Source organism: Aphis gossypii, chromosome 2 (genome assembly GCF_020184175.1).
Source record: "Aphis gossypii isolate Hap1 chromosome 2, ASM2018417v2, whole genome shotgun sequence".
Classification (NCBI taxonomy): Eukaryota; Metazoa; Arthropoda; class Insecta; order Hemiptera; family Aphididae; genus Aphis; species Aphis gossypii.
This window is the reverse complement of record NC_065531.1, coordinates 86,098,244-86,118,384: the sequence shown is the minus strand read 5'-3', so window position 1 is coordinate 86,118,384 and position 20,141 is coordinate 86,098,244. Positions and strand designations below refer to the sequence as shown.

At 27.1% G+C, this 20,141-nt stretch overlaps 3 protein-coding genes across 6 annotated transcripts; 2 read left to right on the top strand and 1 right to left on the bottom strand.

Moving 5' to 3' along the window:
- Positions 1 to 3,098: 3,098 nt before the first annotated feature.
- On the top strand, positions 3,099 to 5,897 carry LOC114119082 (succinate dehydrogenase [ubiquinone] iron-sulfur subunit-like). Its single transcript, XM_027980552.2, has 7 exons — positions 3,099 to 3,284; positions 3,354 to 3,511; positions 3,570 to 3,713; positions 3,805 to 3,997; positions 4,062 to 4,163; positions 5,450 to 5,572; positions 5,633 to 5,897. The coding sequence occupies exons 1-7, from the start codon at positions 3,222 to 3,224 to the stop codon at positions 5,720 to 5,722; spliced, it is 873 nt and encodes a 290-aa protein (XP_027836353.1). The 5' UTR covers positions 3,099 to 3,221; the 3' UTR covers positions 5,723 to 5,897.
- Positions 5,793 to 17,307, bottom strand: LOC114119065 (dynein axonemal assembly factor 3 homolog). Of its 4 annotated transcripts, none has more exons than XM_050202057.1 (2): positions 16,918 to 17,307; positions 5,793 to 6,976 (listed from the first exon to the last, which is right to left on the bottom strand). In XM_050202057.1, exon 2 carries the CDS (start codon positions 6,962 to 6,964, stop codon positions 5,894 to 5,896), a length of 1,071 nt encoding a protein of 356 aa, XP_050058014.1. In that variant the 5' UTR covers positions 6,965 to 6,976; positions 16,918 to 17,307; the 3' UTR covers positions 5,793 to 5,893. The 4 variants fall into 4 exon arrangements, with proteins under 4 accessions (XP_050058014.1, XP_050058013.1, XP_050058012.1 ...); XM_050202056.1 differs by lacking the exon at positions 16,918 to 17,307 and adding an exon at positions 16,732 to 16,882; XM_050202055.1 differs by lacking the exon at positions 16,918 to 17,307 and adding an exon at positions 14,864 to 16,347.
- LOC114119074 (myeloid differentiation primary response protein MyD88) lies at positions 9,749 to 13,079 on the top strand. Its single transcript, XM_027980542.2, has 7 exons — positions 9,749 to 10,155; positions 10,502 to 10,680; positions 10,753 to 10,851; positions 10,918 to 11,045; positions 12,223 to 12,391; positions 12,465 to 12,633; positions 12,698 to 13,079. The coding sequence occupies exons 1-7, from the start codon at positions 10,013 to 10,015 to the stop codon at positions 12,933 to 12,935; spliced, it is 1,125 nt and encodes a 374-aa protein (XP_027836343.2). The 5' UTR covers positions 9,749 to 10,012; the 3' UTR covers positions 12,936 to 13,079.
- Positions 17,308 to 20,141: the final 2,834 nt, after the last annotated feature.

The following is a 20,141-nucleotide window of genomic DNA, read 5'->3' as shown; positions in this document are numbered from 1 at the left end:
GATGTCGTTTGATGTTTCAAACATTTCTATATTATAGTTTGTTATTTATTTATCCAAAATTGGTATTAGATTTTACTTAAAATTTTGAAATTATACGATGGGAGTCGAAAAATTACATCATTAAGCTTAAAGTATTATTGTTACGGTAGAACTTCGTTTACTTGTCACTACGATAAACGGTCATGCTCAAAAAAATATATATTATTAAATAAATGAAAAATATTGATTATTATTGGAAATTTCAGTGATGTTAAAAATAGAATTCGATAACTCAGCATTGGTACTCAATCGACAATGTGAAACAAATTAATTTGATCTCATCGTATCAGTTTGATTTTGATTGCCACCGAGTCAAGTGGTTTATGTAATATACCTATGTATCATTATTCATTTTTGGAAAAATTTTCACAAATTTCGAGCGCAATGGAACTATGTACATCTGGTACACAGAAACTGAAGAAGAAACATTTTGGCAAACAAATTCCAAGCAAACAAAGGAATACATATTTAGAAAAAAATCTTGATTTGATTGTAAACAATCACATCGATCTTTTTAAATTATACATAATAGTATTTTATTATAAAATATATACATACACAGTGTGTATGAAAATTAAAAATCATTTAAAAAAAAAAAAAATTACAATATTTATCCATATGCCAGATTAACCGTTTATTTAATTATTCGTCAGGGATTTAATCGGATGCCTAACGAATAATCAAAGTTTCACTGTACTTTTAATCTTAATGTTAACTTTTTTAATTTTATTGTTGTTGAAAAGATATCGATAGTTCAGTTTCACTTATTTTTTCTGATTATACAAAAGTATATAGGTAGTATCACGAATTAAGATATATCTTAATTCGTGGGTAGTATATTATATACTATATTCTATACTTCTGAAGTATATTATGTCTTTTTTAAATTTTTATTGTCTAAAAATCCATTTGACGATCAATTCTTTTTTTTTAAGAAAATATCCATTTATCAAATACATAAAAAAGTACACAAATATGATCGCTAAGAATCTTAAATGAAACATAAACGGTGTATATATGTGCGACGTGCGTTATGTAATGTGTGTAAGTATCTAAAAATTGCAGTTTTCCTGTGATAAGTATGCAAAATTGCAGCGAATTAGAACGATATTAAAATATATTTAATACCTACCAATTACACCACTATGAAGAGCTAATATAGCTTATATAATGATCTCGACAATTATTCTCAGTCCTCATTCAGTTATCTTGTTATGCATACATGCAGCTTTATAGATTGTGTTATAAAGGTAATATTTTTAAAAACAATTTTTTTATTTTTATTTTGAAAATAAATTATATTTTAAAATAAGTTCAGAAAAGAGTATTGAAATAATTCATTAAAATATAAGAAGGTGATGAGAAGAGAAGACAAAATAACTAGATGATAAAATGCAGTATGCACTGATGATGAGTGATGACTATAATTAATATTATGATGAGGACGGGGATTTTTAAACCATTACCTCATAATAAAAATTCAACTTACCGTATCTTTTAGTCAAATTTATCAATTGGTAAGAAATCGTATAGCACTAAGAAATGTATCCAAGCTTAAATTTTTTTCGATAATAATAGTATATACTTTTAATAAGAAATAGGTAAGTATAATATACATATACTTTATAGGTTTTACAAACATAAATTAATGACGATTAAGGATTTCAATCTTTTTATTTCTTCTATACAGAAGTCATATATTACACAGATTTATAGTACTATTATGTTATATATACTTTATACATATTTTTAAATAAGGTAGGAAACTAATTTGTTTATAATTATTAATTACGAATGGAAACAATATGAGTCATCACATCACGTTGTCACTTTGTCAGATACCTATTATATCATTGTTGTGTAGATTATTTATATTGTATTCAAGAGAAAAGTATTTCTGATACTTTATCTGTATTGTGTACAGTAATGTTGTTATCCACTAGTTACTAGTATATGATAGTTTATTAGTATGTATGGACATTGGACAGGATACAGAGAGTTGAGTTTTTGGGTCTTGTCTCGCCGCTCTGTTCATTCAACCCGCGTCATCGGCGTAATACCGACTATTGCGTTGTATCATTATTATATAAATTCGACAACAATGATAAAATGATTACATTCGAAAAACGATTATAAGCCAAGTCCGGTAAAATACGTATAGTGTTATAAAAATTTAAAGATTTTAAGTTTCCACGTATCTGATTATGGTGCTCTAATATCTTATTAGTAGTTATAAGTGTAATTAATGTAACTAAAATGTATTATAATTTCAATTTTTAGTTATTAATAATCGCGTTTTTGAAATAATATAGGTAAGATTTTATTGCTCGCAAAGAGAACATAAATCTAATAATCTATACCTAGGTATTATAATATTATGAAATGATTCATTAGTGTTTTCGTATACCTACTACCTTACTACCTTATTCCGGTACCTAATTCAAAATTCAAAAAAAAAAATGTACCTATTATATTACTCCAAACATTAATTTTTTTCAGTTATTTTCGAAATTAAAATGAATGACATATTATGTACAATTGTTGGAATAAATAAAAAATGAAAAAATCATAAGTTTTTGAAAATCGTTGGTTCAATTATAGGTAATTAATTAGTACAGCGATAATCAGCGACTTGAAGACAATATATAAAACATTAGTTAATTTTCTACTAAGTGCTGACATTTATCACAACATAATATTTACTACCTACATAGTATATTTTAGCAATATTTAATCGATGGTACTAAGTTGGGTGGGCTCAGTAAAAGTGGTCAAAAACGATTACAGAGAAATAGTGGATAGACGTAAATACGCAGTTGGGCTGCATAAATATAAATTCGAAACCCCAACATGTACGATGTACCTTGCTCCTTGATTATGTGACTGAAGTAAATTCTAAATTGGTGAAGTCATAACTCATAGTCTAAGGTGAAATTGTTATTTGTTACGTAATAGTGATAACATGAATATTTTAACTCAGTTAAATGGCTACACTGATCTGTATAACAATTATCAATAATTATAATCATATGTTTGTAATCACGACTCATAGGACTGTTTTCTGTTTTCTATAGTTCCAAGTCCTAAAATCGTCGAAGGTAGTTCAATTTGTTCAACAGCTATTTCCTATTCTGAAAACAAATAATTTTGTTGCATTTGTACTTTCGATTAAAAGAACCATTATGGCTAGCTTGGGTATTGCGGAAATGTCTGCTATACGTTTACTAAAGCAACCCTTCACACAGGTCAGTACATTTTCTTTGTAATATTGTGTAATATTGTGTAATTTCACCTTGTGAATATTTTATTTACAGCAAATAAAGCAGATACATGTATCATCTGCTTTAACAGCTAGCGATGGGGGTGCTGTAGATAAAACGCCAAGGATCAAGACCGTTCAAGTATATAGATGGAATCCAGAAACACCCGAAGTCAAGCCAAAAATGCAAGACTACAAGGTTGATCTGAATTCGTAAGTATTGTATCATACAATTTTTATGAAATAAAATAAACTACATTTATACTTGCAGTTGTGGCCCTATGGTTTTGGATGTGTTGATCAAAATCAAAAACTCTGAGGATTCAACATTGACATTTAGACGTTCTTGCCGTGAAGGTATTTGTGGCTCTTGTGCTATGAACATTGGGGGAGTCAATACCTTAGCTTGCATTAGGTTTGTATTTAATACTTTTTTTTAAAGTGATGAAATTGTTTTATTTTATAGTATATTAGTATAATTTACATATAATTATTATGTTGTCTAGTGGTGTCAACACTGATTTGTCAAAACCATTGAAAATATATCCATTACCTCATATGTATGTTGTCAAGGACTTAGTCCCAGATATGAAGTTGTTTTATAAACAGTATGCTTCTATTGAACCATGGTTGCATACTGATGTCACACCAGCCAACAATAAAGAACATTTGCAACATACATACGATAGAGAAAAACTTGTAAGCCATTAATTACTGTTGTATTTAAATACACTTTTAATCTAATTTATATTATATATTTTAGGATGGTTTGTATGAATGTATTTTGTGTGCATGTTGTTCCACATCATGCCCTTCATACTGGTGGAACTCTGAGAAATATCTTGGACCGGCTGTTCTTATGCAGGTATAATTGTACTTAAATTGAATGTAGAGTATTTGTGAATTGTTGTGACTATCATTAATACATCTATTCATTTTTAAATATATGTATCGCCATATTATAGTACTGCCAGTGAATTTATAATACTTATCTGACATAATTATTCATAATAAATTGAGATATTTTGGATTTGCATTGTAAATCCTCTGACAACAAACATTCATCAACCATTACAATAATTTATGTACTTATATAATAGGTGTAATAAGTATTATATTGGTTTTTGGTTAAGGTATAACAATAATTTAAATGATTATCAATATTGTTTATTAACTGTTGTCAGTTCATTATACAAATTGAAAATATCCTTTAATTTGCTGATAAAAATTATGTCTATAAGATAACAGGTTGATTTTTTGGTAATATAAACTATGCTTAAGTGTAAATTTTCATTTTCATTAAATGCATTTTAAGTCAGAAAAGTGGAATTATATTTTAAAATGTATTTGCTTATATTTGTTCTTATCAAATCAAATTTATGCTATTGTTATAAAAATGTAAAATTTAATGCGCCATGTTTGATGAATTGATGTAAATCAGACCTTAGATAGTATTTTTCTACAACCTCCCCCCTATTATAATGATTGATCCATATCTACCTTGTATGTATATTATAGTAATATGGTTCTTATTTCTTAATCTATACATGTATACACTCAAGATATTCATCCAATTAATGCATATATCCCATGACCTTTTCAAAATAAAGTTCAAAATCAATAAGCTATCCTGACTATGCCTCCCCCCCCTTTTGGCCAATGTTAGATTTTGACTGATAAATTTCTATAGAATATTCAATTTAAATATGTATTATTGTTCAACACAGTAGTCTCATTTGTTCATCGTATTTTTGTGGGACATAGATCAGAGTATCATAAATTTTACAATATTGTTATAAAAAAAAAATTAAATTATTGTTAATCCTTGTCTACAATCTACAACTAATCAAAATATTTTCAATAAAATAAATAAATAGATTCTGTGAATGTGAATTTTCAACTCAAATGTCCAGTTTAATATTTCAAATAATTAATAATTATACTTATTGTGTTTCTTGAAAACATTTTCATACCATTTTCTTTTATCCATTATTGATAGCTAGTTCTGAAGTAAATTTTCTAATTTCTTGTTAAGTAACTTAACATTAATTTCAACCATAGGTTGAGAAGTACTGTTTAAGTGATGTTATTTTACAAACATAACAAAATTAATCATTAATGTTAATTAATAATTACACTTTTTAATTAAAGGCATATCGTTGGATTATCGACTCCAGAGATAAAGCTACAGCAGAACGTTTGGATAAAATGAGAGACCCTTTCTCAGTATTTCGTTGTCACACAATTATGAATTGCACTAAAACATGCCCAAAGGTTTGTAAATCCATATTTAAATTTATGTATTTATTTTTAATTTTATATAATATATTATAGGGTTTGAATCCTGGTAGAGCTATTGCACGCATCAAGAGTCTACTTTCTGGAGTTACCGACAAGGAAGAACCTAAAGCTATCAAACAATAAAAGAATACTCAATAGTATTAAAATTTTCAGTAGTATTTTTCAAACTTTGAAAATTAAATATTAACCAAAATTCTGGTACCAAAGTATTTTAACTTACTATTATGTGGATTATAGATTCAAAAGTTGATGTCTGCTACTTTATTGTTAAAAATAAAATTCTATTATTATTATTCAATTCTGTTTATTAAATTTAATTACAGCATTCTTAACTACATCAATATCCTCTGACGACACACATTTACAATTTTTCATTAAATCTATTAATTTCTGTTTGAATTCATCGTGTTGTTTTTTCTTATAATTCACAATAAATTTCCGAGTTTCCATTAAAACTACTGCTCCATCTTTAATCATAGATGTTATATCAACATTCATTTTCTCGAAATACATATGACCACAATACATTATATCAAAAAAATTCTTAAATCTATCAAATGTGGGGTAATCTGTCATAGCTGTGCGTGGAATAAAATGGATCTCCACATCACTAACATTAATACTAGAGTAATGTTCAGACGTAACTTTAACTTGAGATGATGTAACTTGTACTTCTTGAATTTTTACTTTTGGCAGTTCGGTTATAATAACTCCGAGATTGTCAGTTTTACCTTTGTGCTTATATGGCTTTTGGTTTTCTATTTCATAGAACATTCTTGTTAAATTCCTCTCAGTCAGATCCACAGAACGTTTAAGTGGTTGCATGTTACCCATCTTCAACATATCATCGTCTTCACAGTCTAAGCCAAAAGATGGAAAAGGACCATTTATAATGTCTCCAAAATAGTCTATTGCAGTTATTTTGTCTCCATCTTTTAATAGGGCTAAAGCAAATGTATAATTGGGTTCGGTACAATCCGTCTCCAAGAATGTATAAGCTACACCAGTGTCTCGCCAATATGTATACTCTCGATTTGTGATTCTGTTACCTCCATCAATATAATGAAGAGTCATGTGTAAATCCCAGTCAAATACATTGTTTCGGTGATCATACCTTGTACCCAAATAATTTCGTACTCTCTTATCCCACATCAATGTTATGTTGAAACCATTATTATTTTTCCAATATTTAAATATGGTTTCAATAGTGTCCCTTTCTTTGTATTTAAGTGCATCCAGTTGAACAATGGGCAAACAATGCTTTCTAACTGTTTCGTCGGTAATAATATCTATAAGTTGAGCTGATTTTTTGATTAGATAACTGTTTGTAGTAGGCTTTACAAGGGTATTACCATAAAGTTCCATCCAAGTACGTACCTGAAAATTGTTAGAAATTATTGAAAATTATACAAACTTGTTAAATCATAGTATTATTATTTTGTATTACTGTGTATTTATTAGAAATCCTAGATTATTAAAAATAATAAATATTTTGTATGTTTTGTATTTTGATTTTTAGAACACATACCTATTATGATGAATGATGATACAATTAATTTTTGTAGATAGCTATTTTATTTATTACAATAATATCTCCGGTGATAGATTTATTTATTACCCTAATTATTGTTAACATCAGTTATTAGAATGTTTAATGTTTCTGAGTTTTCTATTAATTGAATGGCGGGTTTAATAATCGGTGGGGAAACAAGTGAGGCGCTTCATTCATATTTCTTTATTTAATACTTTTTAGCTCAATGATAGCCAAATTGAATAATTTTTGCATAATTTATAACTTTATTTTGGTAAAAAATTCAGATTTCAGAAATATAAGTACTTATTTACTATTATATAGATTAGACCGATAATAAATTGAAAAATGATATGGATAAGAACTCATGGCCGTGGCAATTTTGTCAATCGTCATCGAAGCACAGGACATCGGGACATGCGCAAGTCCAGAATATATCGTATTTACGGGGAGGCCTGTTGTCCACCCATCACTCAATTGATCAACTCCTGCATTGGGAGGGGATCACCTATTGTTTTAGAGTTTTGAACTTTTTTAGTGAAGTTGTTGGTACCGCAGTCCGTAGACCGTAGATAACAGGGATTATTATGTATCTGTTATTTTTTTATTTCTATCTGCTTACTCAATGCTCACGTTATTCGTCTATAGTATCTTAATATTATTATTATTATTATATGTGTAAAACCGATAGCAACTATGGTCTGTGGGTCGTGGGACATTTCCAATATTTCCATAATATTATAGGCTTACATAAGCGTGTCCAGACTTTTGACGCAGAGGGTGCAAACTGGTGCATACCCAAGGGGCTAAGAGGCCTTAGTTAGAAGTATAGAAATTAAAACGATTTATTTATAGCAGGTAGAGTGTAGACCTATTACAATTTTGTCAGTTTTATCTTCCAACAAAAAACAAAATAAGGTATTCTGTACTAAGCTAGTCTACATGGAATATGATATATAGACATATAGGTTATTATATGGTTATTAGGATTTCAAAAATTTGTCTAGACGTTTAAAAATATACGAGTCAGCCAAAGAACATGTTCATAATATTCATAATTATCTAACATTAAAAAACCTAGAAAAAAATTGTTTTACTATGGTAGATGTTTTAAATGGATCAGGTAACTTGATCGATCATTTCTCTAAAAAAAAAAAATTTTAATAAAAGTGTTAGATTAAATTGTTTATTTATGATTTTATGAAGCACTTAATGATATAGTTTAATTTTTGAGAAAACAAAGGTTAGCATTTTATAAAAATGATGACGAGAGCAGTAATTCATTTTATAAAGGGAATTTCAGAGAATTGTTTGATATGCATAGTATTAGGTATTCTCAAGAAATACAAAATCATTATTGAAGTATAAAGAACACATTTTTGAATTCATCAAAGTCTACACAAAATCATTTTAATTTCATGTTTTTTCAAATATTTTATTTTGTGCTAATACATACATATTATATAGCTGCGTATTCTCATAATAAATTCCACATTGCACACTTATATATTACAGTTATATTATAGCTGCTTTTGAGCAGTGGCGTCTAAGTATAAAAATTCGGCCCAATGCGAAAAACTTAAAGTGCTTTTTCCTTTTCGCGGAATAAATATAAATTTAAAATTTTTATGTATTTTTAAGTTCAGTTATAATAGTTTAAATTTTACTTTACGAGCTTTCAAATTCGCATAATTGTCAATAATTTGCATAACCGTTTGTATGAGTTATTTTTCTTCTTGTTATTTTTGTTTGAATTTCAACACAAATGATTTCTGTTAATGACAAAAAAAAAACAGTATTCAAAAAGGCCCCCTTGCCCCTATACTCAAGGTCCTAATGCGACCGCATTCCCTGCTGCTTTCTCGTATATTTACGCCACTGCAGCAGTATTTAAGGGAAAGTGCGAACACTGAACACAATCGAAGAATATATTATACCTTGTACGATAAGCTCATCCGATCGACCGGCTCGAGAGCTAAAGCTATTTGCTGTATGTGTCTGGCGTACATGTCGACAACCGGTTCGTATACATAAATACGAATTTTCGTGTACGAACGTTTGTACCGTTTGGCCAGCGTTTGTAGCAAGTGGCGAGTGTCTCCGGAGCTTACGATTAATATATTTAAAATATGTCCGTCGCCGACTTCAGCGTATTCGGCCAAATCGAGACACGGGCTCGAACCCCACAACATGATGATGACTGCGATCGCTACGAAATTACGTGTTTTTCCGAAAACCACAGAACGTGACCACTATAATATAGGTACCTAACTAACAGACGAACGTCTCGCGTCGAAACAAATTCGATATATAATATATTAATTATTGTACATTATTATTAATATATTGTTACGTTATGCGTTTGCATTACATAATTTGTAACCATCGATCAAACAAGTTTCGAACGCGATTCGTGGCGTGTTTGCCATGGCAACGAACCACCGAAACGCGTCTAAACGTTGCGAAAACGGTGTTCGGTTTTTAAGATGGAAATACCGCGGGAAAGTTGTCTATAGCCAATTATCGATGACGCGCGGTATTTTTATCACACACACTCACACACGGTACGTGACGTCATGAATGTTGATTTGCTAAGAGAAAGCACCCGAACCTGATAACGTGTAGTTGGCGAGCGCAACAGGTAGCAGGCAACGGCGTATTTTAATATTTACAAAAAAATAATAATAATACATCCGTCGAATTCGCCACAATACCATGAAGTTACTATGCTGTTATTCCAATAATACGTAATGTTTGGATCGATCGAAAATCATCGCTATGGATCGTTGATCGAGGCGAAACGATAAATTATTATTGTTCACTGGTTCGTCGTCGGATCTACGTTTACCCACCTCGAGACGAGAGTCTTTTCGCATGTTACTATGGATCCCACGACCGTACCGGACGAACACTTGCAAGACTTTGCTAATACAACGATATCCATACTCCGGCTGCCGACCAGGGAACGATTGTCGTGTATGCTGAACGCCAAGAAAGTCATTCCGTCACCCGAAAACATACCCAGGTAGTCGATTATTGTACCTAGTTTAGAAAATTTCTATGGTTCTTTTTTTATACACTCGAGTATTGTCGGTTTCGTGTGAAAATCAAAAGCGCGTACCGAATTAACTACTAGCAATAAATTGTTATAAATAATATTTTATTGTTGTTTTAGTAGAATCAAAATTTTTTTTTTCGACTATCCAATTTTTATTTTTATACAAATTGATAAATATTTAAATTCAGTTTTGAAAAATAATATTTTCAATGTTAAATGTTCAATAATATTACTGTAGAAGTATACCCAAGAGCCTAATAGCTGTGAAATTTTATTTTCAACCAATTATTTACCCAATTTAAAATGTTGACAGAGATTGGAGAGGGTTGTGCACCCTTTTGAATTATACAATACCATCAGGATGTGATCCAACCGACCCGATTGACAAGATATTCAAATTCTGTGAAGCAAAAACAACTATAGCACATTTTATACAGTGTCTACAACGAATAGACAGATATGACGTTGTGGAAGAAACAGAAGAATTAATTAGTGAGTATTAATTATAAAATATATTAGATTCATAAACATTAATACCTATTATGTTTCTATTATTTTTTCAAGTTTCTGATGTTAAATATTTCAAAGAACAATGTAGTTCTTTAGCAAATCCAGCTCCAGCAGTAGCTCCAAATGATTTTGACATCAATATTATTACTTTAGGTGAGTTTTATTTAAAATTTGCTTGTATACAAATATTAAATCATGAATAACTTAAATGATCTTTAGATGATATAAATGCATCCAACAATGGTCTTCCTCTTTCGAGATATGATGCATTTTTACTGTACGATAAGGCAGATATACAATCAGCTACTGCTGTAGTAGAAAAATTAGAAACTGATTATAAGCTTAAGGTAATATATTTAAAAGTATATTTTTTGCTTATTTCAAAATTCATTACTTCAGTATGTTCAGTAATATTGCGATTGCATTTGAAGTATGAAATTGGTTGATTTCTTGGTCTGGATATATAAATTTAAAATTTTTTATTATTTGACCAATTTATTTTGGTTTAATCTAGGTGTTAAATTTAAATTGTCAATTGACTCATACTTATATCTTGAATTTGGGATAATGTTTCATTATCAATTATTTTACTTTTATTATTTTTTTTCTTATTTTTATTTTATTGAAATAAATATACAAGCTATACAATTTTGTACAATAAGTAGGTTTGACAATTGACATATAAAAAAGATAACATGAATCTTAAGATTAGGGAGGTTAACCAGTGGTTATATCCCTTAAAACTTTTAATAATTAAAAAACAAAAGGTAGTTCTATCAGTAGGTGACTTCATGTCTTTTTTCCTCACATTTTTATTTAAATTAACTCTTAGCATAATATATCATATTCTTATTGAATTATATGGGTAAAATATTATATTTAAAATTTTTTTAATAATTACTTCAATAGCTACACATAATAGTTTTTAGTTTTTTACTTCTTTTTAGTGTTAAACGCAGTGTCTATTTTCCTAATAATTCATACTAATAGACTAAAAAATATATAATTAATTAAAAAAAAAGATCAAATTTGAATTTTACAAAAAATATTTGAGTTTAAATCACTGTGATTTAATTTTTGTATTTAGAAATTTGTAAAAAATTGTACATTTATTTATTTCATTTTTTCATTACATGCGTGATCAATTTCTATAATGACATAATAAACTCAAATCTTTTTATATAATTTAAATCAGTTTTAAGTAACAACAATTTTTTCTGTTCTTAGGTCTAAATTCTAAAGGTTATTACTTTTTATTTCCTATTAATTATAATAATTTACATTTTGTTACCTATTTAAAATCTAATATTCAGGTTTTCATAACAGAATAGTTAAGTTTATTTAAATAGGGTTATACTGTTCACACATTTACAATCTATAAGATGCGTTATAAAATTGATATATTTTTTTCACACACACAGTATGGTCCCTTAAAAACATTATATTTATAACGCCTTAAAATTAATATTAGCTTATTTCAAAAAACAGGTTCACTAATAAATAATTATATTTTATATTTTTCAGCTATGCTTAAAAGATCGAGATTTAAGACCGGGTGTTATGTTTGAATATCAGTCTATAATAAAATTGATATCCGATCGCTGTAATTGGTTGATTATTATTGTATCAAATGATTTTTCAAAAAGCCCATGGAATAGATTTATTATGAATTATATACAATCGTTAGCCATTGGTAAGGAACATATTTTATTTTTTTTTTTATACTTGTTTAATTTAAACGTAACATACCGTTTAATTTATTTTAGAACAACGTATACCTAAAATTATTCCATGCGTATTTGGTGAATGTACATTACCTCAAGAACTTAAATGTTATGTTCACTTATTTTTTAATAAAGATAATCCTTTTTGTGACCCATGGAAAAAACTAAGAATTACTGTATCACCTAATAAGAGTCTAGCATTGACCGACAGGTTAGGCAGTAAATAATTATTTTATTTTATTTGATGTAAATATTTATAATTATTTTTTTATTAGTGTGGAAGCAAATAACAGTTACCAAAAGCTTAAAATTGAAGAATACACAGATACCAGTACTACAATTATAGAAAAAAATGAAGTAGTAAAAGTTTCTAGTGAAGAAAACGATTTGATGCCTAAAACTAAAAATGTTTTTGATAGATTAGTAAAGACTGTTGGAAATATTTCTATCAAAGTTGTTCCTCAAAAATGGAGTAAAAAAAATAAAAAAAAAGTAAAATGTACTAGTCTATAATTCACTTTTCTTGTTGTTTTAAACATATTATCAGAAGTTTAAATATTAAATATGTTGTGATTTTTATAAAGAATTTTACCTTTAACCTTTGTTATGTTTTTATGTATTAATATTTTATAGAAATGATTGTAATCAAATGTTTAATTTTTATATTTTTTTATTATAAAAGTATTTTTTTACCTATTTTTTTCTGTGCTTTTTAATTTTTAAATAAATTATTTAACAATAATAGAGAAAGTCATTTTGGTGTCTGGAAAATTAAATAGTCAATAATTTCAGACATAAGATTTTTGTAAAAAATATAAAAACAAATTATTATAACAATTTTTATTATTATTTTACAAGTGAAAATATTGAAATATTTTTAGACTATAATGTAGTTATTACATTATTAATATAAATTGTTTAAAAATGGTTAGATATTAATAGTAAAACAACAAAGATTTAAGATAAATTAGTTTTTAATAATTATTTAATCTATTAACTATGGTTAATACAATTTTGTATGTTTTTTAAATTATAAGAATATTGGTTAAAAATAACTACATCTAATTTTAGATTTTGGAAATCTTTTACTAGTTTACAATAGTACATAAAATATTGATTTTTAACTTTTTAAGTATTTATATTTTATAAAATATGAGATGTGTCAATTAATAAATGTACAAATATGATGGTATCAGTGACATAGCTTGGATTTCAAGAAAATTTAAGCAGAAAGAGCTAGTACCTATATTGAAATTTTTTTACTACATCTACAGTTTACTACATTTAATTAATAAAATAAATTATGTACATTGTACAAGGCCGTAACTGGAAAATAATTTCGGGGGGAGGGGGTTGAACCCCAAAACTCCCCCCTTAACATTGTACAACTGTTTTTAACTTAATGAACTTAACTTATTTAATTTTTATACTTTTAACAATTATTGAAAAATAAATTATAATTTTGTTTTTGAACACTAGACAATAATTTTTTTAATTGATTAAAGTGATAATGCCATAAGTCTATTTTAAGTTTTTATTCTTTTAAAAAATGTAAATGTACTTATTAATGATACCACAAAAACCATTGTTGTTACATAGGGATAGGGGTTATCAATTAGCACCTACATAGATATGAAAATATTGTATAATTTTAAAATGTAAACCTAAAATAATTATATTATCATATGAGAAAAGGAAACAAGACTACTTTACCGGGCGAACTTATTTTTTCAAATTTTTTTTTTTTTTTGAAAAAGGGTGTTTTAACGAATTAAGAACGATGGTGCTAAAATGATTAGTTTTTAAGTTTTGACGACTTACAGTTATTACTGTATATCGTATATACGTTAAATACCTTAATAACTACATGATTCGAGTATCCATTGTCGTAGTGTAGTAGTAACCAACACTTAGTAGTGCCTACCAGATCAGGATTCAATTCCGCGAACAAAGATTTAATTTTTGCACTTTTTTTTAAAAAAAATATTTTACCGTCGATCTTATTTTTTCAAATGCAAAAAATGTGACTGCGCGTGTTTCGGCATTCGTCGCTCCGCTCCGCACAAATCGAAAATATCCCTCGACTTGTTATGTAACGCCACCTCAAGCAGGCATTGGGTTAAAATACATTTAAGGGTACTACTTCTATAATTCAAAACATTAAAAACAGTAAAAAAAATTCCAAATCAAGTAATTACTGAGGTATTTAACATTTATACGATACACAATAATAATTATAATAGTCGTCATAATTTAAAAACTTATGATTTCTGCCAATTTATTTTAGCACCATCGTTCTTAACTCGTTAAACACCCCTTTTCGAATAAAAAAAAATTGAAAAATTAAGTTCACCCGGTAAAATAGTCTTATACCAAAATTTACTTTATGGCAAGACACCCATGCAACAACGCGCCCCCCACCGATAACGAATATGACTAACCCTGGTGTGGCGAGGCGTGACGCCCGGATCCAGCCATCCAACGAGTTGTCTCAAACTGTTTCTGAATTTCTGATCTCCGCTCATTTGGCCGTCGAAATGCTGTCTACGACGGTTATTTCACATGTTTTTTTTTGGGGGGAATGTGTTGTTGTGCCCGAGCCGAAGAATAGCGTCCGGAGTCAAACGACTCGGCCGAAGACTGTGGACGGGACGACGGCGAGAACCAGCGACTTACACAATTCGCTATTATCTTGTTGCACCGACCACACCACCATCTCGTATCCTCTCTCGTTTTTGTCTTTTTTTATTTTTTATTTGTTCTAAATGTTACTTTGGCAACTTTTTTGTTCAATATATTTTGGCTTAACAACAAATCAAGTACCTACCTATTGTTTATTTTTTTTTAGTTAAAAATGTTAATAAAATTTATCTGTACAAAAAATTAATATTTCATTTTTTTTTATATATATTATGAAGGACATAACGCCAAATTTACGTTCACTAATTAACAAAATAATGACTAATAAAATCGTTAATTTAATAGAAGATTCGTTTGTATATTATAGTTACGTGAGTCGTAAATAATGTTGATAGTCGATGCATCTACCTGCATAAGCTAATAAACACTACATATTATTTTAAGTATTAGTGTTCAGTGTTCTACGATAACAAAACGAATGTAATAAATTGAGTATTTATTAACAACTTATATTTTTGCGGTATTTATATATTAATTTAACGGTATAGTATAATAACTAGCGAAAACAAAATAATTAAGTCAATATGACAATGGACAGTGTTCTATATCTGCAAAAGATGCACCAGTGGCTGTTAACAATAAGCTGTAATCAAGTGCATTTGTAATATATTTATAAGATTTATGTATCTTTTTCAATATTAATTATGATGCGCAATACAAATTACAATTATCTCTTTAATTATATCCTGAAAAAGTGATCGAGTTAACAAAAAGTGTGTTAGGGAATCCCATCACATGAGATTGTATAAGTTTGTAGGACGGCCGAGAAAGTGATTTGTTTTTAATCTGCAATCGAGTAAGTCAATCAGTGTTGGCGCTAGATTTTTCGCTGTCCAGTGCCAATTACCTATAATATGCCACCCTTATATACCTAATTCATATATTTTTATTTATAAACAATACCGCCTCTAAAATTCCAAAAAAAATATGCCTTTCGCCGGCACTGAGTCATATTTTAAGATGTATGTTAATGCATATCGGCCATATGCAATATTATTAGCTAGGTATTGTAAAATGGGATGAATACACTTAAAAAAATCAATAATTAGTTTAATATGTAGATTGATGGGGCCCAACAGAAATACTAGAAAAAATATTATGATTTACTATTCTTGTTTGGCCATCGTCCATCATGGAAGAAAAATAAAATAATATTTTTCGTGAAATATATATTATGTTAAGACAAAAATCCGTTTTTTTTATCCATTACATTTTACGGTAAAACATGGTATTATTCATAATGTAAATAGTAAATAAAATACAATACCATTAAATAATATGTAATGTGTAAAGCATTAATAAGTACCCACGATTTTTTTTGAACTACGAAAAAATAACCTATGATACATTGATACCGGTTTATAAAAAAATAGTTCTAAAACAATTTTTAGTAGATTTAAGTGTAGACTAAATTCGAAGAACTTTGTATTAACCTTTCAAGTCAAAATATTTACAAGTAGTTATGTAACTACAAAAACAAGATAATCGAAAGATCTTTAACGTGTAGCAAAATAACTTATTACGGAATCTATGAGTATATTTTAAAGTTACTTGAATGTAAAATAACCTAAGACTGGTGAGACAATAATAGGTAATATTAAATACTTACTACTTCCTTGTATTCATGCATTAACATAGGCTTAAGATAAAAAATAAGTATTGAACATTTGAAAGTTATTTGAAAATATTGATTATTTTAGAAAATAAGTTGTAGCAAAATATAATAATCAAATAACAACAATTCATTGCACGTAAATGCGTAATGGTATACTTAATAAATAGTAGATATACTTACCAGTTGTTAAAATATCTATTTAGGCACGATTAATATTTTTTTTTGTGGTAGATATCTTTAAATCAGCAACGATTCTGATGATAACTGATAAACGATTGACAACATAGTCCTATCAAGGTTCAATTTACACTGGTAAGATTTCAAGAACTTCACCATCTCATAATCAGAACCAACGTTACAAAACACTACTTACACCTTTACAAGACTTTTGTTAGTTTTTTGACGATAAGATTAAGTCATGTGTCTTTGACCTGAAGTATTCGGAGTGGGTTACACGGAAGCTAATATAGCATAATAAAGCTATAAAATATTATTTATTGGGAGATTTTTTTAATGAGGTATAGCAATATAATATTAGAAATAGAAATACAACTACTATATTTATATTATTTACTGATTAAGATATAATTATATCTTAGTCTGTGATAAATTTGTATAATACCTAATGTACTATACATGTTAATTAACGTTTTAGGTAGTAGTATCAAAACAAATAATGTATATATTTATATAATCACATTAAAATAAAGTACAATTTTAAAAACATAAAAGTACTTAACTTTTAATTTGTAGCAACTCAAGTTTTTTACTTTAAAAATCCACAATCTAGTTGAGAATGAAATATTTCTTGTTTTATTTGTAACATAAGATTGATTGAATTTATCATATGAATAATTTTACTTCAACAAAAATTAAAGTTGGCTTACTATAAAAAAACAAACTATATAAGTTTCCAATATAATAGTTTATTGTCAAATTAATGAGAAAAGTATTGAAAGCATAATTGGTTGATATTTTAACGAAATTCATTTTTTCAATATTTTATTGTTATCAAACTGTACTCAAAAATTGTAATATATATGTATGTATATTTTCTAATTGACAAGACAATTGACTGCAAACAGCAAATGTGATATGTTTATACCTAATTAAACAATATAACAAATACATAAAACAATAAAAGTTAATGAGTACTATTGTACTATATAGAATATATATATATATGTATACTAAATAAATGTACATAATTGTTTGATTGATTTCCTTTAAAATATTATGGATTATTATTGTGTAATGTATATTAGGTATTATTAAAGAAGTTGTTAAAATTGAATAGTACATCCATCATACAATATTAACTCGATACATAATTAAATAACACATTAGGAGGTAGGTACCTAGTTATTTTTGAAAAATACATAAATGTCAATAATTATGTTGGATCATATACACTATATATACAATACATACAAATATACAATAATATGCAGTTTAAAATAATGAAGAATCATAGTTTCTTAATAAAAATGGTAATATTTAAAATTAAAGGATTCAAAATATAAATATACTCACATTTGTTAGGCTCACAGAGTCACATTTTATAACATACATTTTATAGGAGTATGAATAACATTAATTGTATTTCTTGTTTAATTTAACCAAACATAAAAGAATGGACTATTAACTAAACGTACATATTATTTTTACACATGTACGAGTTTTTCATACCGATTATATTTAAAATATCATATTTAATGTTCATACATAAAATACTCACCATACTACAAAACACTGATATTTTCAACAGATTGAAATTTGTGAAATGGACAAATGGTTAAATCAATAATTTATAAATATTAAGGGTCATCTGGATAAATTTCTCCTCCAATCAATAGTGTCAACAATTATATTTAAATTAAAAATTAAGCCCTACTTCTAGAATATTATTTTAACTTATTAAGTAATACCAAGGAGAGAAGATCGTAATATGTTGAACATTTATTTTCATTAGTTTATATATTATAATTTATTGCAGCCTTATCAACAGTAAATCACTTAAATTTAAAATTATATTAATATCAATTACCAAGATTATTTCATTTAAGAAAACATTTATCATTAAATTATCATACTAAAGATAAAAATTAACAAATATTAATTAAATTATTTATTTTGCATTTTAAATCTTAATTTTGTTCACAAATATGATAAATCATATAAATAAAACAATGAGGGTATATACTTTCTTTTATATAAATATTAATTAACTTTAAAATAATGCGAAAGCATACATAATTTGATTGGTAAAATTTAATATCAATTGTAAACAAGAAATTTAATAAAAAATTATAGTTGTATTAGAGGTAGCTTTATTGTTAGTATACTTTTTATAAAAAAATAATTCTAATTGCAGCTTAAAAGAATTGAATAACATGATTTTAAATATTTTAATATGGAAATTAAAAATTATTTTAGATTTATACCAGAATGTGTGGTTTGTTTTATCAACAACCAGTGGTGTATATAGAATTTAATTTCGGGAGGGAGAAGGGTGAACCCATAAAACCCTTTATATACGCAACTGCTAACAATAAATGACCTTAAGTTTACATTCAAAGTAATTTAATTTTGTTATTATCAAATTAAAAGTTAAGAATTGAATCCATAAAGGCACAAAGACATTTTAATTTATAAAAATTATGAGCATTTGAAATTTTTTTATCGGTTTTTTAAATAAACAAGAAAAATTGTATGTGGCATCCCACATATCAATATGTGCCAAAATTCTATGTGGTGCTAGATAATAGTTTTACATTTAAATTTGATAATGAATAAACTTAATATAACTACTATTAAAAATAAATTATTCAGAACAATTTGCTGTCATGTGCTTGTAAAGATGATAAACAATACAAAATATTAAAACATTCCTTTAAGTAATATGTATTTAATGAACTCGCCCATTAGTACATCTTGTCAGAATAATTTTTAAATATAATTTAAAAAGCCTAAAAGTATTTTAAGAGAAAAAATTTCATAATTAAATACAGTTTAGTCATTTAGATTCAACAAAGAAGCAGAACTATATATTTCAAATATTTTCAAAATAATTCATTATATTCTATTATGGATTAGAAAATTGAAGATTTAATAATTTTCAACATAAAACTTAAATTTTTTATTATTGCAATAGATCAGTACTTTTTTAAAATTGTTATCAATTAAGATAAGGTACCTATAATCTATTTATTATTATTTAATCATATTCAAATATTTAAGATCAAGAACATATTATAAAATGTCTCATTATCAACATCAAAAACACAGATACCAATGTCCAATGGTTACTACTAAATACTAATAACAAAAGCTATAATCAATTCACTAATGTACCATAAAAATAAAAAATAATGTAAAATATTTCATCTTTTCATTATATTTGG